The sequence below is a fragment of the Synchiropus splendidus genome, chromosome 9 (genome assembly GCF_027744825.2).
Source record: "Synchiropus splendidus isolate RoL2022-P1 chromosome 9, RoL_Sspl_1.0, whole genome shotgun sequence".
Lineage (NCBI taxonomy): Eukaryota > Metazoa > Chordata > Actinopteri > Syngnathiformes > Callionymidae > Synchiropus > Synchiropus splendidus.
Genome location: NC_071342.1, coordinates 10,354,510 through 10,381,907, shown reverse-complemented (window position 1 = coordinate 10,381,907; position 27,398 = coordinate 10,354,510). Strand labels below are relative to the sequence as shown.

Genomic DNA, 27,398 nt, shown 5'->3' with positions numbered 1-27,398 from the left:
TGTAATGCCTCTCGTTTAATCAGGTAATGTAAGCTGTCTGCTTGGGTTATTTATCGGGCTGAACATTGGTGCTTCTTTTTACAGTCCAGTCCACTGGGGATCGTTTGCTCGGAGAAGTTTACATTCAGCCCCTCCATCCTTCCCCAGAGAACTGGCCTCATTCTTTTTTTATCCATTTCTGTCTGCTGAAAATTGGTTTCTGGTCGTGTACAGTGAAACAGAGTGTTGGAGAGTTGTGTCTGCTGAGGCAGTTTTTAGGATCGTCATGGGAGAAACAAAGAATAAAAAAGATAGCTCTTGTTCACAAAATAGCTCAGTAGGTTTTTCTATTATTCTCTTTTCTTTCAATTCATAGCTCCAGCGGGCGAGCTGGTAAGCAGATTGCAGTTTGAGATGATTCGGCAGATTATACAAGGACATGGCTTCTGACTCCTGCATTCATAGACGACGTTCCCTTCGCCAGCCCTGCACCTACCACATCATCTGGTGGCTTCATTCCTTCAGCCATGTGAGGATCAAGGCTTTTTGTGCAAACATTCAGTCAGGAAAAAGTAACCGTGCAGGCGGAAGGAATATATACTACACTGCTCAAGCATTGCAGCCTGAGCTTGACTCTTTCACTATTTTTATACCTCAGCATGATTTTTTAAAGGGAATAAATGAAGGCACATTTATTCTGGCTTATATCTTTGTAGCTCCGTTCTCAAAGAACATGACCTTCATACTTTGACAGAATTTTGTTCTATGCACAGACACATTCCGAAGAATATTAACCTTTAGTGAAATATAGCAAGAAACTTTGCTGCTTGCTCTTGAACAACCAGGTCAGTGTCTGTAGCTTTGACATTCACCCATGTCTTCATCACCCACTGATAATTGATTACATTCATATCACGCCTTCCCTTTTCTCTATCAGTTCAGAAGCAATCCAGCGTCTGATGTGACAGCTTGATAAACGCTTTTTACTCGGCAGCAAAGACTGTATGAAATCTTCCTAATATGGAAGCCAGTCATGCTTTTGTCAGGAGAAAATGGATTTCAATGTTTGAAAAGTGAAACGCACTTGCGCGCAGTATAGTAAAATGTTTCCTGTTCTACACTGCAGATTAATGTGGTGAGTCACTCCAAACTGACGATTGCAGGTCATATTTTGTATCAGAGAGAAGAAAAAAATCCACTTAGAGACTGTTAAGCACATTTATATTCAAGGACACAAATGTTCATCACTCTCTTTCAAATGGCATGATTGCATCAATATTTCTCAAAACGTAGATGTCAGAGATGAGCTGAGATCAGGATGAATGCAAATGAGACTGGGATGAACAAAAAAGAATGACATTTCCAGAGTTGCTTCCCTCATCCGTAATAACCGGCCTTCACCGCTGTGCATAATGTATGTTTTGGGGGGAAAGTGCATAACATTAAAACGGCAAGTGCCTTTGTCCTTGAACAGCCAAAGTAATTTTGGCAGGCGTGGTTTGTTGAAGGACACTTTAGAGTGCACAAACGGCCGACCTTACTGTAAATAATCCTCCCTCTCAACCATCTGAGCTGCCAGTGCCCTATTGCTATACTGTATTTCTTGAAAGGCTAATAGGATAATACTCTTTTATTGTTTGAGTAGAAGTCCCTGAAATTGCCACGTGTTTTTAATCTTACTTTTTATTGGAACTCAGAGGGTTGTGCAAGAGTCCCCGACCCTGTCCATGTTTTGAGGAACAGGGCTCTTGGCCAAATGTTTTATGGCCTCATGACTTCAACACTTAAAGACATACTCCTTTCATTTTATAACCAGAAAGAATTTAATATTAATTCATAATTTATTTTAAACAGGGAACAAGGGTGCCCCCATTTTACAAGGCTCACTCCTAAGGCGCAGCGTATTGACGATTGTCCAGTGTAGTATTCGTCCCAAGGTGACACTGAGGTTCACTGAAATGCCCCCCCTCTGCGTTTCGAGACACCATTGACAGTCCTCCCCTGGACTGTCCATAATGTTACAGGGTTCTTCCCAGGATTTTTCCCAGCTTAGGGGGTGTGTCCGATGAGGGGGCGGGGCCACCAATGTGTCGGATTGTGATGATGGGGAACACCAACAGTGCACATGACACATCCTTAACGGTGTGGCTTAAGGTGGGAGCACTGACATTGCAGTCATATTTCACTACATTTTGATTTTGCCGCCTAGACTGGGATGTCAAATCTCAGAGTAGGAGGCGCGTTGATTCAATCATTTATTTAGAATGGGGGTTAAGCCATGGGTTTAATGGCTCTGCTTAAGGGCCATTTATGCTCAACGTTACTTACGGTTACTGTCTGTTGCTCAGCATTCATTTTTTATTTTTACATATTTCTGCACGTTTCCACGAAGCTGACTGATATGCACCAAACAGAGCAGTACCACCATAAACCGTGGGGGGCTGTGTTACTGTTACTACCTGATGCGCAGCTCTAATGAGACATGAAGAAGACATAACAATGGTGGAAATTCTCAACAACAAAGCATGTCGTGTCATGACCTCCACAATTAGTGTTCAGGCTTTGGAGATTTCAAATGTCTCGAATAAATCTGGAAAATTCCTTCAGAGTCCAGTGACTGTCCTGTGATTTAAAGGAACACTAAAATCTGTTGAAACAACATTGCCATATCAAACATTGTCATTCTCGAAAATCTCTCAGAATTCTGAGGACACCCATAGGCGAGCTACAACATTTTTGGGAACTCTGAGACAGTCAAGGCACCAATAGAGTCAAGTTATCAACTTCACTCAGCCTCTTGGTGTTTTTTAATGATGTGGATATCATCTTATTTCTTGGTGTCACTATAAATTTCATTTACATTTGATACATGCTGCATATCGAAAACGTGTTCTTGGAATTTGAGCCAACTGCAATGTCACCATCTGTTCACCAACGGCTGCTCTGAGAAACAGATTGAGTAGGTATAAATAAAAACACACAAATAGGTGGTGAAGTAACTGCGACAACAAGAGAACCGATGATGTGGTTTGGTTTAATTATGGATTCAAATCTCTATATAAGTAGTCAGTGTTTGTCGCTGCAGAAGAGTGGAATGATATCTTTTATTGTCTCCCTCTGATGGCTGAACCACTGTTTTCCTCCGCGATGCTACGTCTGATCCGTCAGCTGTGATTCGATATCCCAACAACGTTTCACCTGAATCATTCCAATTTGATGTGCAGTGAAGATTCTGCCCGTTTCTCCAGCGGTTCAGAGCAGAATGTTTATGTGGGTAAAAGCGCTGATAAGCAAACGGACAGATGCTCTGCTCTCTCGCTTGATTTGTCTTGATGATGATAGAGAACAATATTTGGGAGTCTGTGTCTCTATGGCACATGTTTTGTTTCAACGTGGGAAGGAGTTTCTCGGGAAAGATAAAGACATGCTGTTGTGTTACAAGAGTAATGGTGTATTGTGACTCCGGCACAGAGAGAACAACGCTGTTTTGTTTAAAAGACTCTTCTCTTGCGTCGGAAAAAAAGAAATGTGGCAGATTGCATCGCTTTTGTTTTCTTTTACGGCCCGAAACATATTTCCTCCACCGTCTTTTTTTCTCCTCTGAAACATATTCTGCAACATTCCTTTTTAGGTGAGTGAATGTATTGATTGAATGCCTTGCTGCTGCTCTTTGTGTTTTCTTTTTTTTTTTCCTCCGTGGTGTTAATGTTGGTGTACGTGTTGAGGGGGTTGATGGTGCTATGTTATCTTCTTCATTATGCTCAGACCTTTAGGAGAGAGAATCACAAGCTGTTTTTCCTCACTCATGTGCTCATATCATTAATTCCATTCTGACTGCGGCCTGGCCGGAAGCCAGAGAATTCTAAATCTGTAAGCTGTAAATTGTGTGCTGGAGTGTAAAAAATCTATTAGATTTGCGCATTCAGTAATATTGTAATGGGAGCTACATAAAAACAGACAGAATCCAAGCCTTTTTCTTTGAATAACTATACACTTTGGTGTTAATGTTTGGCACAAATGTGTTTCTGTTTTCTAAAGACCAGCTCTTGTATAACCTCATGAGGAAATATAAAATGTTTTCTGTGCTAAGGGTGGAATAGAAGAATAAATCCACACATTTTCAGGATTAAAAAATAAATAAATAAATAAAAATATATACATATATATGATTTTTTTCTTTTGTGTATTACTGAATGTATAAATCTAATAGAGTTTTATACAAATTATATATAATTTATATTGGTTTGTGTCTCTATAACAGGATAAAGATCACTATATGTACTGCATATAAGAACAACAGTAAAACCCTAGTACCTCTCATGCTTAAAGCGAAAAAGATGGGTGTTTAAAGTGATTTCGCTGACCAGTGTCTTTGACTTTTGCTGCCTGAATAGTTGACTAAATGACTCAACTGAAACTATCCACTAAAAGCATGTGAGGACATCAAGTACTGTGCACATAATATTACACTGAAAATATGGAAATTCAAGGTTTATACATTGCCTGTGTCTTTAAAGGATCCTTGCACCTTTATTCTGCATTAATTTGTGTTTATTTCATGTAAGGTCTGTGCAACTATTTAACCCAACATTACCAGCCAAGCTAGGGTTAAAGAGTGAGGCTATAGAAAGCACCATGAAAACACAATGTGGAATTCATCAACCGCACTCATCATTATTTCATTCAGTGCTGTCCACTGTTCGTCTGGCTTTCATCGGATTTCAGAAGAAAAATGTTTTGCGTAATCACTCTCCAACAAATGATTGTTTTCCATTGACTCACTCACATATGTAACCCAACCAGCAACTTCTCATGAGAAGAATTCTAAAAATGTCTTTATCCAAACAAAGCTCTCTCTCAGTATTTCAGCGATATTAACACGTCAGTACAGCGTTGTTGTTCTTTGTACATGTGTAAATCTACATGACAGTTTCACAGTCCGCCCTCAAAACAGGCAGTTAGATGTAGCGATAACTCTCGAGCACACAGTAGGCATCACAGATTGTACAATTAATAACCCTGCATATCTTATGAGCGCTTTGGCCCATCTGCTTTATGAATGCATGTGAAACTGTTCTTCTCTGATGCGTATAATTGAGGATGTGTGAGTGAAATCCTTGTGAAGGAAGCGGCTCAGGCTGGATTTTTGTGTCATAATTATAATAGTAGTAGTTACAAAAAAAGAAAAACATTGTTTCATTTATTTATTTGTTTTTTTTAATCTCTTCATACATATCAAAAAGCCTCATAAACACCATTAGTACATCTAGTTATTTAGTTGTGAAAAACTACAGTTAGTTTTTCAAATTGCAATGTGCTGCCAAAAATTCAGTGGATACGTTTGGCAAGTGTTTCAAGGCTTAGTGGCATTAGCTGATAGCCTTTCATAAAAACGACTTTATTTAAGTCCTGATGCAGTCTATTTCACTCTCAGTCAGTCCTGCTCTCAGCCTCCAGGCTAATTCTGACTTCCACTTGTTTTTCTTCTTTTTCAAGTGTAATTTCAGATGCAGAACTCCTTGGCTGTCTCTGTCCAGACTGGAATATATCCTCGCTTGTACCAGGGCCTGTGGTTACATGATTTAATCAGACAGAAATGTTTGCAATGATAATAATAACTTGACGTCTATCGCATGTGAGGGTGTGCGAACAAATTGTCTCTCAACTTGAATATCCATTTGATTTTAACCTGGCGTCACAGTGCTGGTTAAAAACCCTGTCAGTGAGAGCTGATGAAAAGTAGCTTCCCCTGCTGATCCCTTATCAGCTTTCACACAAGCTCTTTGTATCTGTCCATCTATGAGGATGAAGTAATGCAAACATAGTCAAGAAAAAGTGATTCATACATGAGACGAACAGTATGTCTGATGAGTTTCACAAGTGCAGGCGTGTTCCGAATATTCTCTTTTCATCTACTCTTGAAGACACTGTCTAGTCTTGAGCGTCATCTAAGTCATGGTAGTAAACACTTTCCTTCCATCCTCCCTTCATTCCTACTCTTGAATCCTGTTTTTTCTTGTTCCTTCCTTCTTTCCCGGTATTCATTCTTTACTTTTACCATACCGCCCGTGATCTGTAGAGTGAAAAGTCTGGGTTTCTGTACTTCAGCTGCTGCCTCCGCAACCTACCTTCAGATTAGTGATGGAAAATGGCTTTATTGTTTTCCTTATATCATTTTTCCAACTGAAATTCCTTCTGTCCTTTCTCAATATTTCTCTCCTGAAATGTCAACAATATAGCTATGAAATCATTAGCATTCCTACTGTAGCATTCTGCATGTTTTTGTTAGGAGTTGTATCTAGTTACAATGTTGGGTTTGATGGATTCCAGACGTTCAGTTGGCGCTGAATGTGAGTGTGTGCGTGTCCGCTTTGCTCACACATACCTGCCTGAATACATAAGTGCTTTTAATGCTTTTATTAAGCCAGAAGGAAAGCACATGGCGTCATTTGTATTTGTTACAAATTTTTCAGTGCAGATGGCGTAATATATTTCTTTCTTGTTCTTTGATGAACGCCCTGCCAGAGGATTTGGAAGCAGCACCTTGGCCCCAAACAATAGATCATTGATGCCTCTCTGTCCTGTTTCTCAACCTGTCAGTCCATTTCCTTGTTATGTTCTGGCCTGCGGAGTGCTTGGCAGAACCAGAGGCTTTCAGCCAGTCATGTTTTTCCCCTTGATTTTCCTCTTAACCACGACTCAAGGAAAGCTGCTGTTTTATTGGACGTGTTTAAAGGGAATTTTCCCAAGGTAGCAATCACTCAGTCAATATATCGCTGTGTTTCTATTAGGACAAATACATTTATCTGTCAGATGTTTATGAAAAATAAATTAAAAAATCACTTCATTTTATCATGGAAAAAATGTGAAATGTGATGGTGTATTTTATAAGAAGGCACATGGATGTTCTTTATCAAATTCGTGAACAAAACAATTCCTTCTATTAATATGATCTAATTGTTGTATTGGATTTTATATTGGATTTTATTGTAATAAAGCAAGACAAGTAGTGGATGTTTGAGTGTTTCCCTGTAGAATAGCTGTGATGAGTGTAGAATTCTGCTTTGGATAGGGAGCGTAACCTTGTTACTTGTTCCTGATGGCTTCAGTGTAACACTTAAAATGTGCTGGATCTTCCTGACTATTGTTCCCCTGGTAAACAAAGGTTCACCACATCAGAGCTGTAATGTTGAGCGAGTGAGTTTAAAGCAGTTGGCTGGTGTGAAATTACCCGCTTACTTAGCTGTGTGTTTGTGTGTGTGTGTGTTTGTCCAGAGACCCGTTTGTGCGAGTGGGTGAACTTCAAACAAAGATCATTGGTATGTTTCCCCTTTCTTTTGCGCCTCTATCTGGGTGCCTCGCCGCAGCTAATTGTGCAACAAAGTCGGGAAAATAAATCTGACGCGCTTTTGTGGTCACATCCATATAAATGCGCTTTGTATCCATAACACATGAAATCAGAACAGATGGCGCTGGTTTTTAATGACATGTTTCTATCTGTTAAGTCTCTCACTAAGCTAGGGACTGTAACAGTGCCCCAGGGGAGCGCGCGGCGCTCTACTTGGTATCATCCTCCGCTAATGTCACCTATTTTTTCTGTCACGTTGTTGAGTCCTCCAGCAAGATAAAGAACAACTATTGTTCTGGATGTAATTATTGAAAATGCTTCCAGTTGGCTTCACTCTACAGGCTGTTTATTTAAAGCGTCCCTCCTCCGCACAGATCCGACGTTACAGCGAGTGACGGATACACACATTCTTATATAATGACTGAACTTCACAATGGAGACAGAAGTGAATGGCAGCGTCCAGAAGCACAGTCTGATTGCAGCCTCGTCTGTGGATGAGAATCTTCACCAAACTAGATTTCATCAGTGTCATTTTGGATGAACAAAATGTGGTGGTCTATTTGATCATAACTGCCCAAATGAAGTTTTTAATACTGAAATATTTTCTTCCTGTCCGTCCTTGAGAGCACATTTTTTTGCGTTTCATTTGTTATTCATATATTATAGATGTCTATTATGTATTTGTATTATCTACAGTATATAACATCTATTTCTGTACCCTGTCATTCAGAAACAATGTGAACAAAACACAGTAAAAGCAGTTGAAAAACAGTTGGGTCGAATTTAATCATCCGCTCAGTTCGACTCCCACACATTGTTTTTTTTTTTGTTTTTTTTTAATAGTCAGAAGTCGTTTTTAACAAGGCTTTTCTCTGAATAACTGGCTTATGTATTACAGGATCTATTAAACACAAACTTTTCAATCTGGCAATCAATAAGGCCAGCAGCTTTGCGTGGCCCTGCGCCAGACACATTAGGGCTGCGAGCTACGGTTGCTAGGGAGCCGTGCCTGCTCAGGGGGAAGAATGTTTAATGTAATAGAATCACATAAATCAACCGCAGGAAAGTGCTTGTGTTGTCTCTTTTCTCTCTGCTCCTCCTCCTCCTCCTCTCTCTTTTCCCTTAAAAAACTCCAAACATTTAATATGAGTGTTTTTCAGAATGCGGTGGACCCATTTTTATTCCTCCCTTTCAACCGCAGGAACATCTGGAATTAGATTAAGAGGGAGTTTGACATTATTTTCCAGGTTCATGAGCGTGCGTGTTTGTGTGTACATAGCAGCTTGCTCTCCATCTTCCTGCTTGAATAAATTGAGGTGAAAATTATATAAACATTTAGACTTTTTTTTTCCATCGTCTTTGTCACAGGCTGCCCCACCCCTCTGAAATGAATGAGGCACTTTAGTGGTTTACTATAATTAAAAACAGGAGCTGGCATGCTCGGGAAGCTCTCTATTACACACACACAGTTGCATTCCTTATTTCATGAACACAGCCTTGTGGTGCACATTACAGTCAAGTGTGTCCTGTTTGAGGTAATTTTGGGTCCAGGTGGTATTAGAGAAGTTGTTGGTTTCCATTCTAGAGGTCACAGCGATCTAGAGCAATGTTTCACATTAAATTTTTTTAAAGTAGAATAAAAAAAATCCCCTCTGTGGCAGCTACAGTAATACATTCTTCTTATTCTACACTTTCAGTTTCTGCTCCTCTTATTTCTTATGATATTGTTGAAAAAGAATTCATCTTCTTCTTCTAAAGAATTTAAAAAATGTCTTCATTTCATTTCCTTTACGGTAGTCCATGTACTTTTCCGCATAACCCGATATTGAGTTGGCGTTCAGCCCTGCTTTAAACACATCACATTGTCAGTGTCATTGTCTCCAGTGATGAAACAATGCTGAGTCAGCTTTCCTGCTCCCCTCCCTTTTCAAGTTCCAAACGTTTCATTAAGGTTTTGGTTTCTGGGTAAACAAAACACTGCCAAGCCCTTTGTGGGTAATTATGGTTAATAGTGACCTCATGGTTTTGTTATTTGAATGATTTCACAAATGATTAAATAGTTTTCAGTGCTATACTACCATGACTGTCACACTTTTTTTACACTTATATTTGTACATATTTGTATTTTCTCTGAATTTTTGAACACAATTGTTAGGTGAATTGTGATGGTAACTTAAAATGGATAAAATTATCTTCACAAATATATGTTTTGTATGTAACACACATTAATTGTTACAAGCTACCCCAGGTTGTGTAGAAATACTACATGTAAATTTAGGGCTGGACAATCTTACCGTATTAGATTGTGAGCATGTTGACAACCTGCCAAAGTGATGAGATCACCTCTGTAACATTCTATAGATCTATGCTGACACGCTGCTCCTCTCCGGCGCACATCGTTGATCAACAACTCACCAGAGTGAATCTCTGCCATACCAAAGCAAAATCAGGGTAGAAGAATATCAAACTAAAAAACAAACACTTTCTTGTATGAGTCATTCTGCTTTGACTAAACCGTCATTCTGATCAGGGCTACATGTCACGTCCTGGTGAACTTGTTTGTCAGTTAATGGACTAGAAAGAAAACACTTCATTAACTGATGTTGACCTCTGAGGTTCTTGAGCGTTTCGTGCTAAACTCTTTTGTGAATGGGTTACTCAGTTTTCTCTTCCTCCTCTCAGAATAAACAATTTCAAAGTTAATAATTCTTCTGACCGTAATGAGGCTCACACTTCATTGCAGTGTGTGTGTTGCACTGTTTCTTGTCTTGCAAACATCTGGCAACCCAATCAAATGAAATACAGCCGTGGAAAACATGGCGCCCCTGATGTTAATACCCTGAGCCTGCTACACGACAATGCTGTCTACTTTGGTTATACCTCAATGCCAAACCTGTGGTGCTAGAGAAAATCTAGCTCTCAGTTTTGTGATGCTGTCTAGGCGCTAAGACAATTCATGATGTATGATTTAATAAAAAGAAAGGAACCAAAGGATATATTTGGTAGAATGTTGTTTCTCTATCACTAAGACTCAATAAAAACAGAGCCTGCCACAGGTACAGGGAAACAACAAGGAGCTTTCTGTTTATTCATAACGTTGCCGAGCTTCCTCTATACTCGACTTGCCTTGTAGCTTTCTGATGCAGAGTTCATTAGTTGTATGCATTGGATGGTTGTTTACTTTATCTTGCAGTTGTTCCTTGGTTGTAAATGTTTGTCAGTAATTATTTGCATATGTATATCTCACAAATAAAAGATCAGAGGATCACGTTGGAAGAGAATCAAACGCTCCGAAGAGAGTCGTTAATATCCTCCACTTGGCAACATTTGCACGTGTATAAGGGGAATCTTGATCATAGCCTTGCACTGTACCTTCGTGCTTAGGTGTTGTGTCACGTAGAGTTGAAACATTTGGTTCTTCTGTGCATCATGTTGGGGTTAAAATGCTAAATTTCTCTCTGTTCCCAGCCATTCAATGGCATGCTGGTGTTAGTAAATAAATATTTTGAATTAACATTATGTATTTATGCATGTATCACTATAAAATCTGATGTATCTTTTAATATCCCTGTAAGTAGCATGGACCTCTTGCAGAATGTGTTGTTTTTTTACTATGAACTATTAGTGGAGGAAAATGAACAATGATGATTGTGGAGTAGGAAAGGTAAGTGGGTCCCTAAGAGGAAGGAAATGTAAAATATAAGTGCACTCTGACTTCAGCCACAGAAAGCCGGTTTGCTGGAATGGAATTCAATGCACATAGACAATTTTGCGTTAGTGATTCGTCACATTTCTTCACTCTCTGAGGCGCCACCTTGTACTTGAAGCAGTCTGCTGTCCTTCACATTACTCCATCCATTCTTCACCTTTTCTTGGATCAGATACTTCTTTGTGTCCTTCATGTGGTTCACACGCTCCAGGTTTTGCTATTGTGTCTGCCATCCCACATCCGTGTTTGAATTGCTCTTGTGTGGGTAAAGCACATCCGGGAGATATGCCGGTCAGTGTGCATCAAACTACTGTCATTTCCGGACTGTAAGCGGCTACTTTTTTACATACGACGAAGTGGCTAATATATGGATTTTTTACAGGCTAGAGATTGTCATGCTGCCAAAATATTGAGCCTGGTCACATCAAACCTATGAAATCACAGGTGAAGCGTTCTAAATGCGCTGTTTTCAGTCATGTGTCCTCAGCTCTGCCGACAAAGCCTGTGTCATGGGGAACTGGAGACAAGAAGCAGCAGTTGAGACCGGCTGTGGTGTCGAACTTCAGCCACGTGGGCGAAAACAGCGCATTTTGAGCGCTTTAATGTTATTTAAATATTTGACAAGTTCATGATACAGGTTCAGAACATTACCACATTTTTTTTCACGAGTCAGTCTGGATGCTTGACCCCATTTTCAAAACTAGGTAGGAAGTGATCCTCATGTGTTTTTAACATGCCGTCTTGGCATCATTTTTTTGGTCAGCCACTGGGACATGGAGCAACATGCTTCTGAAAATGTATAAATATAATGATCATAATGTGAATGTTACATATGTTACTCATTGTCAATAAGCTGGCATCTGCACTGCATTGGCCACCATCATACTGAACACTCTTTTTCTATCTTGTACCATATTAGGTTTTCCTGCTTCTTCACTATTTCAAGTGTTTAATGAGTATTGCTTTCAGATGAAGGGCTTTTTGTGTGTCTGTCTGCATGAGAGCACACTAACATCATGCTAATGGTGGACAGCCACTGAGTCACTGGCAAAACACTGCCTTTTATTCCTAGATGCTCCATTGAACCATTTTGAAAAGTGATTGCATTTTTTTCCTCCCTTTGAACAAAGTGAGCTGAGTGTAAGCGACACACACTGCACCGCTTTGGCTTTGTTGTTGTCCTAAACAGTTATTTATTGATGTGACTTCCTGCGTGTGATTAATGCCATTTTGTTTACTGCGCTGAGCAGCCTGCAATCACGGAGCTGCTCTGCTACATTTGGCTGTATCCGAGGAAAGTCATCCACAGATTGTAGGCGCTGTAAATCATGCGGGTTTAATGAATTTATTTCATGTCATTTTCTCTGCAGAGGAAACACGATTGCTGCCAACGATTAAAAGAAAAGTAAAGCTTTGTTTAGCATCCTCAGAATCATTACCAAGCTGAACACTGACTGATGTTGCGGCTTTTTATTTAGTCCGGTGTCAATAACATAAAACCGTTGAATGAATGTTGCCCCTTCTTAGCGCTGTGCTCCTGTCTCATTGAGCAAGTGTCAGGGAGGAATCGCAGATGTGTTATATATGATGAGAAGAGGCTAAATGGAAACGGGGCAACCGCTCTGATCAATACGGTGATGGGAGCGAAGCAGCGGGAGGATGGAGTGAGAATACTAAACAATCAAGCTCCACAATATCAAGACCAATATTCAATATTGTGTTTGGGAATTGAGTTTTACTGCATGAGGCAGACCTTGTACAAATTGTTCAGGCAATTCTATGCGTATTGTTGCAGATTATATAATCCAGCGCTATATGTTTATAAAGAAACATTTTACTCTTAAGATCTTGAATAAAATAATGAGATAGTTAATAGTATGAAATAGTATTCATGGTGACTAAGGCTATTTCGGTATTCACTGACTGCCTTAAAGGCCGCAATCTATGCTCTATTAAGTATCAATTTGCGGCGGTTTAAAACAATGCACGGTCAGAGGAGACATAGCGGCGGCTCCGGGACCATCTTGTCAAAAGTATGGGAGCCAACCACGTTTTGAGCATTTGAACCTGAAGGTTCAAAACAGCATTTAGCATGATACAAGTGTTTACAATAGTCAACGTGATTTTTAATGAAGTGAAACGTGTTTGTCGACCCGTTTGCCGACTAGTCAACCAAACGAGTCATTTGGGTTGTCAGTGACCAATCGACTGTCAAAATAGCTGTTAGTTGCAGCCCAAGTATACACTAGTATGTCATATGTCAGACATAGTGTATGTCTAGTCAGACCTGGGCGAAGTGCGGCTCGGTTGCCATATGCGGCTCCATGTCTGTATTTTCATATCCCTTTTGACGTCAGACTAAAACTATAACTGATCTGTTGTAATTTTTCGTTTCTTTTTTTTTTTTTCTCTTTTAGTCAACACCGCCACCACTTCAGCTGTAAATATATAAACATGAATATAGATTCTTTTCATTGGCCATTTTTGTGTGTTTTTCTTGTTCCTCAAAATACACTAAAGGAGTACTGAAAATATATTTTGGAATAAATTGCCTTTTTATCTTGAACGTGTGGTCCATAGTTGTGTTCATCTATATTCAAATTAAATGCGTATAAAGTGAAATATTTCAATATGTTTCATGGTATATTTACACATTAATCTTTTTAGGTTAATTTTGTCCTTTTTACTTAAGTATATATTTTGGATATTTTGCCATCATGTTTTGTAGTCTTTCTTTTGATGATGGCCCCTCGCGCAACAGTTGCAATTTGTAATGTGGCCCTTTAGGAAATTTAATTGCCCACCTCTGGTCGAGTATATGCATGTCATAGCTAAAAAAACAGAAGAAAAAAAGCTGTGATGATATTATTTTAAAGCAGCCACAGTATTAAAAACATAATTTAATGTGAGAAGCACCAAAGCAATAATAAATCCAAAATTAAATTCTGCCATAATGTCCTCTATTGCCCTATTGAGGACTCACTAGAATATTCCAACTCTGTTTTGCTCTGGTTCTGCTGTTAAATCTTTTTAAAATTATATTAAAACATCAATTGCTAAAGTGCTTTTGGCTCCAGGTTACATGCTTCATCATTTCTCAGCAAACTCACAAAAGCAGCAGGGGGATCCAGTAAATTCCTTGGCAGTGTAGATAATGTGGAAATGTTGACAACGGCAAATTTGGGCCGAGTGAGTGAAGAACTCCAGTGGGTGACAGAGAGCATGAGAGAAATGCTTTTCAGACTTCGCCTACTGTGACACAGAGATGAGTTCACTCGCCCAGGAGATCGGTTCAAAGCTGGTGTGTAAATATTTTCCAAGTCTAGTTTCATGTTGAACAAAGGCCAAATCTGCCTTAAATCCCTGTCAACTTAACTCATATTACAAATGTGTCTGGCAAGAGGTGGCCAGTGCCAAGGTCGCTGGTCTGTCACAGGGCTCAGAGAAAGAGAAAACGACTCTTGTGCTCTTATGAACCAAAATGTCTCCAGTCATCCTGCACTGTCATTACAGAGGGAATTATGTTTCCCACTAGTTATTACATTAACCAGTTTAGTTCTGCCCAGAAGTTCTCTATTGTTGTTCCAAATTATAAAAACTATTGTGTTGCCACAATGCTCTCTGCACTCACTACTATGAATATATCTACCTCCAGAGAGAGCAAAAATTCACATTGCTCCTTCATAGTTACTCTTACAACTACAACTTCTACCACAACCACCGCTATAGCTGCAACTGAGCTCGTGAAATTAGGTCCGCTGGTATGATACTTCTACTTAATCTGCTACAGCTATTTTTATTTTTTACCACTCATGCTTCAACTACTCTACTAATGTAGTTCTCTCTTACTACTGTATACTATCACTGCCCTCTTACTGCTCTAGAACTTCCACTTTAAATACTTCCACACATACTTCCTCTTCCTCAGTACTTCTTCAAGTGTTACTGGTACTTTTATCTCCTGCTAATTTAGCATTTCATTTATTTATTTTTTTTTTACGAATAATGCTGTTTCTTTAATGTTTTGCAGACCTAGCCACAGGGGCTGCTGCTTGTCTGTATTCTATAACACTGTTATGTAATAATTTTTCTCATAATATTTTGGTTTTGAGCCATAACCACATTCTTTCTTCCCTTCTTTTGCCACTTTGTATTTCTTGTTCCTTAAAATACATTGATAGAAAGTTGAAATGAAGTATTTAGAAAATTCTTTCTTAGATGTTTGGTCCATATTTTAGTTCTGTTATGACTTAAATGAAATAAGATGCATCTAAAAGTTTTTTTTTTACAGGTTTCATGACTCATTTACGCATCTCAATCCCATTACTTACATATAATGTTTTCAGGTCCATTTTGTTCTTGTTACTGAAGTGTATATTTTTGATTTTCCCCATCATGCCAATAGAAAGACGTCATCGCCGTCTTTCTTTTGGCATGACGGCCCCTCACAACAGTAACAGTACAACTATTTAATTAAACTGGAGAACAAAACTAAACTTCCTTTTATTTATTTATTTCCTATTCATGATTTTTGCTTTCAGGAAGCAACATTTAATTGACCTGTTTAAAAATAGAATGACGTATTTCCTTCTTTGTATCTCGAACACTGTGTTGCCTTACAAGGAGCTCAGTGGCTGGAATTCCCCCTCACCATTTGAGGAAACAAACTGCAGTCGCTTTTACATAGTTTTGTATCGATTACAAGTCAAATGAATCCCAGCATGTTTATACTCCGTGAGAGATTATATGAAGACTGGTGTTACTCTGTAGTCATTGTTTCATGACCGATAATGATGTGGAGCACAGCCGCGCAGCTCACTGAGTCATGTGATATGTGGTGCAGTATTTCACATTTGGACATCATTACTCGACATTTTGGTGGAATCATATTTGTTCTGTTGAAAGTGATGGATGGGTACAACGATTTAGCAGGATCACAGACCACTGCACCCAAAAACACTTCTCGCTGCTCTAAAGAGGAAGAAGGCAATTTCGTTGATCAAATCAGACACAATTACTTTTTTATTAGTTTTTGTGAGTCAGCTTGATCCAGCATTCTAGTTCAACTATAACGCTATAAAGAGGAAATAGTCTAATGTTGCCTGATTGTAACTGTCGTCTTGCGACGTGCGAACAGTTGTATCAGTTTCACTGGTTTTAAATCTTCACTTCGATGGTTATTTGAAGTGAAATAAAACATGCGAGACTGAAAAAAACGTGTGTTCATGGTTGGAAATTAAATCCAGATAACTGACAGGAAGCAGAAACAGATGTGGCGAATATGAATTTCATCATGTTCCTGTTTGAAATCGTTGACTGGCTTCTCTTAAGGTTTGCTTTTTCGTTCCCACAAATGAAACTATTTTTATGATTCTTTTCCGTTCATTTCTGTCTTATTGGAGCCCTGATCATGTCATCACTATCTTCCTTTCTTTAAAAAAAAAAAACTCTGCCGCACTGTTCCACAGACTGTTAAATTCAACCTGACAGCTCCCCGCTCTCTTGAGCCACAGAGTCAAATCATACTAGTTGGTTATTATTTGATTGAAAAAACCGTAAACTAGTGATTTAGTGATAACATCTGCAACTTTAACTACTTAATCTGTCCTTGCTATTGTTACTTTAATCCCAGAAATAACCATTTCTACCTTCCTTTTTAATGAATTACTTCTACAAAAACCGTCACTCAAATATCAGCAAATGTCTACTGTACTATTAAGTGTATACCAATTGCATTTTTTAAGTCCCTACAACATAACTTCATACTAGTGCTACTGCCTTTTGGCGGTTTTGCTACATTATTAAATAGTACTATGTCAACTACTACCATGTGTAAGCTTTATAAACTTGTACTGTAAGTTATTATTACTACAACAACAATCCCTCTGCCTCAAGTACTTCAAGTACTGCAAGTTCCTGATTCTTCTACCACACTGCAAAGAACTACTGCTCCTTTTATTCTGTAACTGCGCCATTATTTCACCCAAAACTCAACTGTGATTAATATGTTTGAGATGTCTGTACTTATAATAAACCGATGGATTCTTGAGAAAAAATCAAAATTTCCTCTCCCTGAATTATTTCTTTTGCTGTCAGAGCACTTTTGTTTAAGACTAGGATGGAAAGAATCTCTCCCACTAATGTTCCTGGACAGTCCTATTTCCTGTGACTCACTTCAAACCATGACTCTTGTTTAAAAATACCCAAATTGTCTTTGTAGGAATTCCAGCTTCATATTAGTTCAGCACCGTTTTAGGTAATTGTCGCCCTGACAACAGATGGCTTCAACACTTGCCATGAACTCTTCCACACATGCAGCTTCAGAATTCCTGGATTGTTTGCTGGGAGATTTTTTTTAACTTGTGATGCAGCTGAAAATTCCAGCGTCTTTAATCTCAAGTTTTTCATTCCATTCTCATGATCTTCAGATCTGAAACTCATTCATGCCATTCAGATTCATTATAATATTGTTGGATAAGCTGCAGAAAACAAGAGGCTTTTTGTTTCTAGAATTCATCATGCGCATGCAAAAAAGAAGCTGCGTTTTAACTTTTCTCATATTGACCTGGATACCTTCCGCTGTAACAAAACCGATCAAAGAAGTGCAGGCAGAAGGAGAACAAACATTTCTATTTTTAACCCACTGACTGTACATAATAACCTGCTATTTTCCTTCTTCTGTTCCACTTTACTGCCTATTTTTTTGTGTCAAGCTTGATTGAGTGAAGATTGTTTTTCAGGCATTAAGTCCTGTTGTCAGAGGTGGTGTGTTGCAGGTACACATCTGTGCTTTCTTTTCCCCTTCATATACCGCTTTGTTCTCTTAGGTCTAGTGATGATCAAATGTGGCATTTTAAAAAAATATATTTATTATATAAACCACCTACAACATATGTTTGGAAATATATAATAAGGAAATATTTAGATTTTTGAATATTTTTAACAAATCAGCCTTTGCTTTTCCAATATGATTTTTTCCCCAAATGTTCGGTGCATGCATCAGATGAGGCATTATGCTGTTTCATAACTGGGGCTGTCTGTAGATTCAAATTTTAACTAAGAGCTAACTTGCGATTAATCACACTTTTTGCATCTGTTTTTAATGTACCTTTATGTGAAACAAGAGTGGCCAATAATACTTACCTCATGCGAACATTTGTTTACTCCAACAACCCAACATTACATGGAGAACATTTTTTGTGGGCTCTGAAAACACGCTAAAAGCAAAATATCTTCTTTTAAGTACCATTTAGAACAGATGCCAAACAAGTTAACTTGTCTTTAGTACGATTAATCGAGACTAAAAAATGTGCCTATTGACAGCCCCATTAATAACAACACAGTAATTTGACAGCAAGTGGAGAGCAGAAAGGTGACATGCACCATTTGACATTCCTGATGTCTGACAGTCACGTTGTGATGTTTTTGTTTCCTACAATGCTGCACAGCTCAACAGCTGGTGAAGCACAGTCACTCAGTTTGAAACATGAATATGAATTATTCACCCCACTGTCTGCTTTTATCAGACCTTCGGACATGACGTTCATGGGAATTTCTCCTGCAGCTTTATTATTTCTGAGCCAGCTAACTAGCCAGCTTCCCCTCCTCCAAAACCCAGAACAGGCTTTTATTAATAGACTGATTTATTTTCTCCTTTTAGAGGCTTTTTGTCTCGCAGGATGCTGGTAACGTCACGGAGGGGGAAGAGAAAGGACACTATTCATAACTTATTTACAGCAGCTGCATTCCTGACAATCAGTCTAATTAGATCCATTCAACCTCGATATGACGACCACTTCAAAAGAACTTATTAAAACCATTCAAGCCGGGTGCACAAACACAAGGCTTGCTCAAATATCAGTCGGAGTATTATCACACGCGTGAGGATGTCTGGTTCGTACGGACGACGGTGGTGGTTGTTGTGCACAGTTACGGCTCAGAGAGGGAGGCGGCTTTGTTCCCAAATGTCAGAGGTTTTTATTGTGAGCGGTCACCGTCAGACCGGCCCGGACCTTTGCAGCATTTCACTTGATTACATTCAATTTAGCAAGAGAGCCGCGGGGCATCTATAATGATGGAACGGTGATGTAGCGTATGGATGTGTGTTGGAGCATGTAATGTACACAGAGAGCTATTTAGAACAAGAAAAAGTGTTCTTACAGTGTGACCTTTCCCAGCGAGGGAGGATCACGCCGACTTTTAATGGGTCTTGGCAGGACAATATGATGCAACTTCACGTGTCCCGTGACTCCAGTTTCGCTGCTCAACTGATGGTGACAGGGAAACATGGCCATCAAACAGCTGCTGCGCACGATTGTTTCGGTCCACGCCGTAAAGCTCCTGACCTCATAAACTACACTAGTGTCAGGGTCATAACTGGACCACTCACTCAATAAACTGTGACACAGTGCAATACACACTTGCGCAGTAAATTCTGGCTTCAACAATAAGTTTCATCGAGGAAAAAAAAAAATCCCCTCTCAAACCTCATTTCCTGGCAATGATTTTCGTGTTATCAGTGGGTGTTCTAGTTCCACTCATGATGTCACAGCTGATGCCATCAGGATTGTTTTTCTCCAACTGAATCACATTTACAGAGGAAGCCTGATTTGTTCACAAGATATAGAAGGAATACAAAACAAGGTGTTGATAGTGGAGATAAAATGTTTCTAACAAGTGTTGAGATTCTGAAACATCCATCAAAACCAGAATGTCATTTTTATGGAATAAATATTATAATATTATACAAATCCCAAAACCTAAAATATTTTGGGATTTATATCCTGCTTGAATTCCAAGTCCTATAGATTCTGCGATATCCAGTCTAAAACCAAGTTCTCAAGTCCAACTCTCTGCAGCACAAATTGGACGTGGCAGACATGTATCTAGGGTTGTGGTCCATGAGAACCTGTTAGTTTTACTTCACTTTCAACCAGACGAATATCTGTCAGAACAGACATCTGCGATCTACATGTAGCTGGTATGGTTTCAAAGACAAATTTAGCGTTGTCTAAAACCATCACTCAGTGTCCTGTCAAACATGAACGGCTGTATTGAAACACAAACATTTTGTGCTTTTGACATGCTTTGACACTGCACAGTTAAGTTATAGTTTCTGGGTGTAGAATCTGAGAGCAACATGATGTCTGATCCGCTTTTTTATTTTTTTATACCCTAGTAATAGAAAAATAAAAGGTGAAGTCGTGAATGTAATCCACTACCATCTCTGTTTAATACAGATGTATTTTTGTATTTTCGGGTGAGTCATAATACGATACTACAGTATATATGCATGATGTCTATTTATATAATTATTTCCTGAGGCCGTCTCTAATTTTTTGAAAACCTAAAGGAAATATATGACAAAAATTTATTTTTATACTTTTCAAATTGAATTATTGGTTCACGTCCATATGCTGTGCTACTGTATACAACATTTAGTTTTGTAATTAATGACTTAAAGATCCAATATTCAGTGTAATTTTCTTTTTTTTGACTCATCAATGAGGGAAATGAAGTGACACAAATCATGTCAAGTTGAGCTTTAATTTCTATTCAATTTCTCCACTAGCCCGCTTCCTGCCAAATACCGTAAATCTACTAACGTTGTTCCACTTTTACAAGACTTAGCACAGTCATGCTTTCTGGCCCTGAAGTGGCCCCTTTAATAGCTCCAAGTTAGGGTTGTAAAGTCTTACCAAAAGCCGTGAGCCAAAGAAATGCCTCAGAGGCAGCTACTCCAGTGGAAAAACAAAAGTTGTGTTTCATTCAAATCACTTCAAATATCTTAAATAATTGCAGTTGAAAAACCTGCTATATAAAGGTGTTATTCACGTCACCGTGGTAACAGATGTGAAAGAATAACGTGAGGGTTATGTACAGTATGACAAATGGAATGTAGTCAAGAAAAGAAATGGTAACAGTAGAGAGTAAATGTTTCATAACTCACCTGTCCTTCAAAAAAGTTTCTATACAAAGAGCTCAATAATGAGATTCTAACAATGTTTTCTCACAATTATTCGCCTGCAGGCCAGGAAGAGGACGGGAGGAAGGTGCTGGTCCTCAGTTACCCCCAGTATTGCCGGTACCGCTCCATGTTGGTGCGTCTGAAAGAACAGCCGTCATCGTTGCTCATTGACCACACGGTGCTGGCGCTGGGCGGCATTGCAACACTGGCCGGGAACACCAGGATCCTGTACTGCCGCGACACCTTCGACCACCCGACGTTGCTGCAGAACCAGAGCATCTGCGACCAGTTTGGTAAGTGTCGCAGCTGCGGAGGCTTTGGATATGTGATCACATTAGCCAGCGGGAGTTACATCACCTTACAACGCAGCACGAGCCTGCGGCCTGAGCGTCAGCGCGCTCCTTAACACATTTGCGCCACACGGCTCACCTCAAGCTCTCAGTCAGATCTGTTATTGATCTGGAGGTCAGTTGTTTGATGCGTGCAACTGCCTCACGTTAAAAAGTAGAAATATTGACACAGTATCGACCGAAAAGTAATGTTTTTTTACTTTCTTTTTTTAATTTATTGTTTGATATGATGTATAGAAACAAAAAAAGGTTTTCAAAAGTAGTTTGAATAATCCACCATGAGCTTGTTATTGTTTTATTTATTTTTTATTTAAGATTTTATAAAGAAAATACTGAAATGGATGCTTATGAGTGCTATAACTGGAAAATACATAATTTGGAATTGGAAAGCTAAACGTTTTTAGCTTAATTATTTGTAGATTTCTGTGCTAAACTGACCAAACTGAATGCTATCAACATTATTGTCTCAATAAACAGGCTCTTTTAGGAATTATTCCACTGCACAAAGGAGGGTTCCACTATTTTATATTTTGTTTTATACAAGGCAACCTCTCTATTGCCAACAGTCCCAGAACTTCATGGCCCATTTTTTTTCTTCACCACTGGCTGCCCCTGAGAAACTGCTCGCCATCTGCGGTTGATTTATCATAAGTCGTAATATCTTTTACTTCTCACATCCATCAGTTATATTGTTATTATATCATGAGCAGCTTAATAGTTACTACTAACATCATTGTTGTTGCCTTGGCTGCACTCTGGTGATCCTCTTTGCACTTTCTCTTCTCTCCCCTCTCACTCTTTCTCTCACTGGTAAAGATTGATATTTTTCATGCTTCGTGAGGTTCTTCTTGTTGTTGCTTTATAGTTTTGTCACTTCAGCATTCAGTGCGTTTGAATCATATTCAGACAAAACATTTGATCCAGTGGAATTCTGAGCTTTCTTTGTCAACATACAGACCATAACATTATGACCAACATCCTGCCAAATTGCAGCTCTTTGGTCGGTCTATCAAAATGTAGCAAAGCAGTGATCCATATTGAGCTATGGTCCAATGGATGAGTTGCTATTGCTCAAAGTGTTAAACTGTGAACACAGACGCTGATAGAAACGTGTCATAGCACTCTCTATGATAATGTTCACTAACCTGTTTTTATGTTTGACTTGGCATGATAGATACAATTAAACATTATGAAACACAAACTGCGGTATCTTTCTCATTGGAGGGAACTACTTTGACCTATATCAGATTTTGTTGTGTAGATGTGGCTGGTTGGTTACTGGAAATCAGTTGGACCAGCCTGTGGTTAACTGGCCTTTGTGCGTCAACGAGAGCTGGGACAAAGGATTCAAGCTTTGACGTCCTCATAATTTAGCTATTTGTATGCTAATAATTCCAGTTACCGTATATTGTATCAGTTATTTATTATGTATTATTGCTATTTTATGAATGATTGTTATCATGCATTTTCTCATCATTATTAGTATTGAGAAATTCATGTTTTTGTTTTCTAAAACCGAATATTTGTTTTTCTTTATTTATGTCTTCCCCTAAAAACCTTTGTTATTTTATCGTTTTTTTTAAAATAATTTCAATTTTTCCTCTCCACATTTCAATTCAGATATTTGAGCTTTTATATAAGTCATTTTTTGACTAGGTTTTCCCCTATATTTCATTGTTTTCTACAATTATTTTGATAACAGGAAGGATTTCCACAGGATGGAAATCCCTGGACCATAAATAAACCTTATAATAACTTCATTTCCATTGGCTGCTTGTTACTTGAGAATAAGAACTTAGACTGTTTAAACACCAATTTTGTTTTCCCTGTCACCTGTTTCTGTATTTAGCATTGGTCTTGGATGGAATGCTTGTGTTGTGAGTGTTTGTCTTTGGTTGCCGTCCTCAGATGTGTCCTTCCTAACTCTCCATTGTCCTGCTGAATTGAAGCAGAATTGCGATCAATGCGGTTTCAGCTTAGCTAATGAGAACCGCGAGAGAATTTCAATACTTATGTTCCCCCCATGATTTAAAGTAAAGCTCCATAATGCTTTCCGTGTGTTTTCCATTCACACTGGCCGCCGAGCCCCCGAGGGGGTCTGTCTGTTTATGAACACAAGTGATCGCCCCATTCAAACACCCTTTCCAGTCACACCTATGAAAAACATTCTGCGGCTCCAGTGAGGAATTTTGAACTGCTGGAACACGTCGGATTGCTGCTCACCGTGCTTTCCCCACCGCTAACACATCCACACGCTATTAACCCCGAGCTGAGCTGAAACAAAGGCCTAATGTGATTCATCTCACTTTATATTTCCTCCTCTCTGCGGCACCAGCTCAGCACTAGTTTGACATTCACAATAACGGCTCCTCTGGTCAGAAGTCTTTGTTTTGCCTTTTCCTGTAAATTTGCCAGCAGGTAATTGCATTTTAAGAGCGCGGCAGAGGTGAGACCTGAAGGGAAAACACTTTTTGGGGAAGGAAAATAAGTTATGAATAGTAAGTCTAACATCCTGTGGCTGCTGTTGCTCATTGGTCTGACTCAATAATGCCATTCCTCAGTGAGCCACATTTAAGCTAAAGGTTTACTTTCAGCGCCCGGGGGAGTTTTCGGACGAGGGAAACCAGGTTTCTAATGGTATTCACATGAAGGTTTTATATTTGCTTGAGTAGCTGCAGGGAGACTTGTTTGTGATTTGTTTAAAAACAGCAGAGCTAAGTAATTTCCATCACTCCGCAGAGCCTCCCGGGCATGTAACCTACACAAACACATGTGCACTTACGCAGCTGTTGACTAAAGTCAGCTCTTTATTTCACAACGGCTGCAAGCTCATGAATGCTATTATTGTGATAATATCACGACTATAATCTGCCCCATAACAACACTGTCCTCATGATACACTTGTTTCAGTGATTCAGTGTCGCATTGGAAACACGTATAAATCCAATTCCTGCATTTTAAATAAGTTTCCACATTCATGTTGACTCTTCAATGACCTTGTCCATCTGCTTTTCATTTTCAAATTAAATGATAGCATTTAATGTATTTATTCAGACGTGTGTTTATTTATGAAATACTCACTGCAACATGACATTTTCTTATTTTTCTACTTATTTGTTAGTATTTTATTTAATTTTATTTTTTATTTGTTATTATATATCGTATTTATTTTTTGTATAATAAGCGTGAATACTTAATTATTATTCTATGATCTATGATTATTTATATTTTTCCCATTTCATGTGTCAATTTTTCCCTCCTGCCACCAGTTATATTGAAATTAAATTATATTCTTTTAAAGTAAGGTAAGTTAGTTAATTCTGCCATATGCATAGCATATGGAGGATTGAATTGTCATTACTCGGCAGCCTGTGCAGTGACTATTGAACTATTTATGATGTACAACATAAATAACAAAAACTATATGAAAAACAAACAAACAACAAAAACATCAACAAGTGTTTATTTAACAATGAGAGTGCAAACAATTTAAGTGCAACTAGGAGTGTAGGGATGTGTGCATGCATGAGTCCATAAACACATAAGTCTCTGAGATTCTAACATCTCAGTGCACTTTTTAACAGTATTTCTTGTCCATTAGATTAAAATATATCAAGGAAATGCCTTTGTAATAAATTTATTTAGATGATTATTTAGATGTCTTACCCATATTTATGTCCCCAAGATATTCACACTTCAAAAGAGCTTTCAGCATTTGTGATGCCATTTCAGATTAAAAAGTATATACCGTTGGGAAAAAGAAATTAAATTACATAGTTTAGGCATAAAGCAAATTAACATTTCTTGTATTTTTGTAAGACAATTTCATTTTATTTTATTTTAATATTCTTTCTCTGTGTCCTTGTGTCTCTTAGAATGACGGCCCCTCACGACTGTCACACTATATAATGTGGCTCCTTAAAAATGGAATTTCATGCCTTTGTCATTCAAGAATGTCAAAGTTCCCCTCACTGTGTAATTTTTTTTAATTTCTGTCCACTCCTGCTTATAATGATATGTCTAATTGATCTTCAAAAATGAAACATATCGAGTGGAATATTGAGTAATTGTAACATGCAGTAGTTTGATCCGAGTGTTTTATCTCATCACAGTGAATTGCTTCCTGTGAATTTCCCGGCACTGGATCGATGAAGCAAATCTTTCTATCTAAATTTAAGGTTTTCCATGGCGTCAATGACAAAGCAAACATCATAATTCCATCTTTATGTGAGTAGAGCCAGAGAATGGAAAGAAAAAAAGAGAAACTGGGGAACCATTTGGCACTTCTTGCTTTCCAAAATGCAAATGCTGACCTTTCGGATGGAGTCAAATCTGCTGTGACAGCACTAATAACCGTCCATCTTGTTGGGCTAATTCATGAAAAGTGTGTCAGGTTACCGCGGGGATGGGAGACTTCAGAGCGAGGCACATAAAACTAGTGTAACTGCTGTTTGGGTGAATCTCGACTGTAACTATGTAAATGCTCTGCTTTCATTGGATTTATGTCCCGGCTAGCCAAGTTTATGATGTGTGTCATTTGAGGCTCGCTGTTGTCACGTATCACAGTAGATGCAGAACAGTGACATTCAATGGAAATTGTCTTTTGTTTTGTTGTTGTCGACTAATCCCCGAACTTCTGGGGCTCTCGTGTTTCGTCACTTATGAAAGTTATTCATGCAGTTAAGATGTGCTTTTCGAATGTGACCCCCTTGATATGTTTTTGGTAAAACATTTGGTTATTAATGCTTAATAGCTGAGCAATGAGCTCATCAGTGGTCATGAAGTCGGGGTCATGACTGAGGGAAGAAGTTTGCTCAGAAATCCGCTGGGGACTCACTGCTTCTCCGGGTGGAGAGAGACCATTTAGGTTCTGTAGCTTGTGTGACTTTTAGATTCTAAAAGCTTGTAATCTAATATACTGTAGCTTTTAGTTCTGGAATTGACTCTGTTGTTTGTGCTCCCTCCGGCTTGTGTGTCCCTTCCTGTGATGATTGTGGGATGTATGGAGGCTGCGCCTTATCTCATTTCATCAATATTCATGTTTTCAATCCACGTCACCAGCAGATTTGCAGTTGCGTCAGATCGCAGATCTTTAGACGAGTGATCCATATTCATGTTGAGCGTTGCCCATCACCCCGGCAGTTGCTTCCCTCTCTGGGAATGACACAGTTTGTGTTTATAATTATCGTGCCTTCTCTGCCAGTGTGGACTGATTATACCCATGCTATGTAGTGTCCTCAATTTTTGTGTCTTGCTAGAGGGGAGGATGTTATGTGCTCGGTGTAATTCTAAAAATATGACACTGAGAAATAAGCTTGGACAAAAAAAGAGGCAGTTACACAGAACATTTCCAGAATGACATTCTGGAGAATGTTGCGTGGGAAGTCATTAAGGCTCTTCATTTAGCAAAAATATGTTCAAAAGTTCTTCAAGTTGTAGGTCAAATCTATATCTATATCTATCTATCTATCTATCTATATATATATATATATATATATATATATATATATATATATATATATATATATATATATATATATATATATATATATATATATATATATATATATCCAGACAACAGGGAACCTTGACACGTGGCAGCTAGGATGATAACAACAACAACAAACATGGAGGAATCCCTGAACAAAAGCAAATAAAAGCATCTGTTTGCTTTTGTTCAGGGATGTTTTTCGCTTATAAAATTGAATTTCTTGTACAAATATTTTCAAGACATTAAAAGAGTTTTAGTTTTAATACGGTGATATAAAAACTTGAATATAGCCACCATCATGATTTATTGTGATGCAAAATAAACACTATTTTGTGGTTTAAATGTATGTATGGGTCCATCATTTGATTCAGTAATATACCAAATTCATTCAAATTGAAAAATGTGGCTTCTTGTGGCAAATATTGTTATACGATTAAACTGCGATTAATTGAGATGAATTCATCACAGATTGTCTAATTCATTAGTTTTTAAGTGTCAAGGCAGAATCCATCATCTCATGACAAGGTTGATGAGATTTTCGACCCTTAAAACCC

General features: G+C 38.5%; 1 protein-coding gene across 1 annotated transcript in view; it reads left to right on the top strand.

The window, feature by feature from the left end:
- Positions 1–27,398, top strand: part of arid5b (AT-rich interaction domain 5B) — a 108,812-nt gene that overhangs the window by 26,419 nt on the left and 54,995 nt on the right. The window contains exon 4 of the mRNA XM_053875933.1: positions 21,066–21,296. Within this exon, the coding sequence (XP_053731908.1) occupies positions 21,066–21,296 (231 nt within the window). The remainder of the gene's footprint in view (positions 1–21,065; positions 21,297–27,398) is intronic.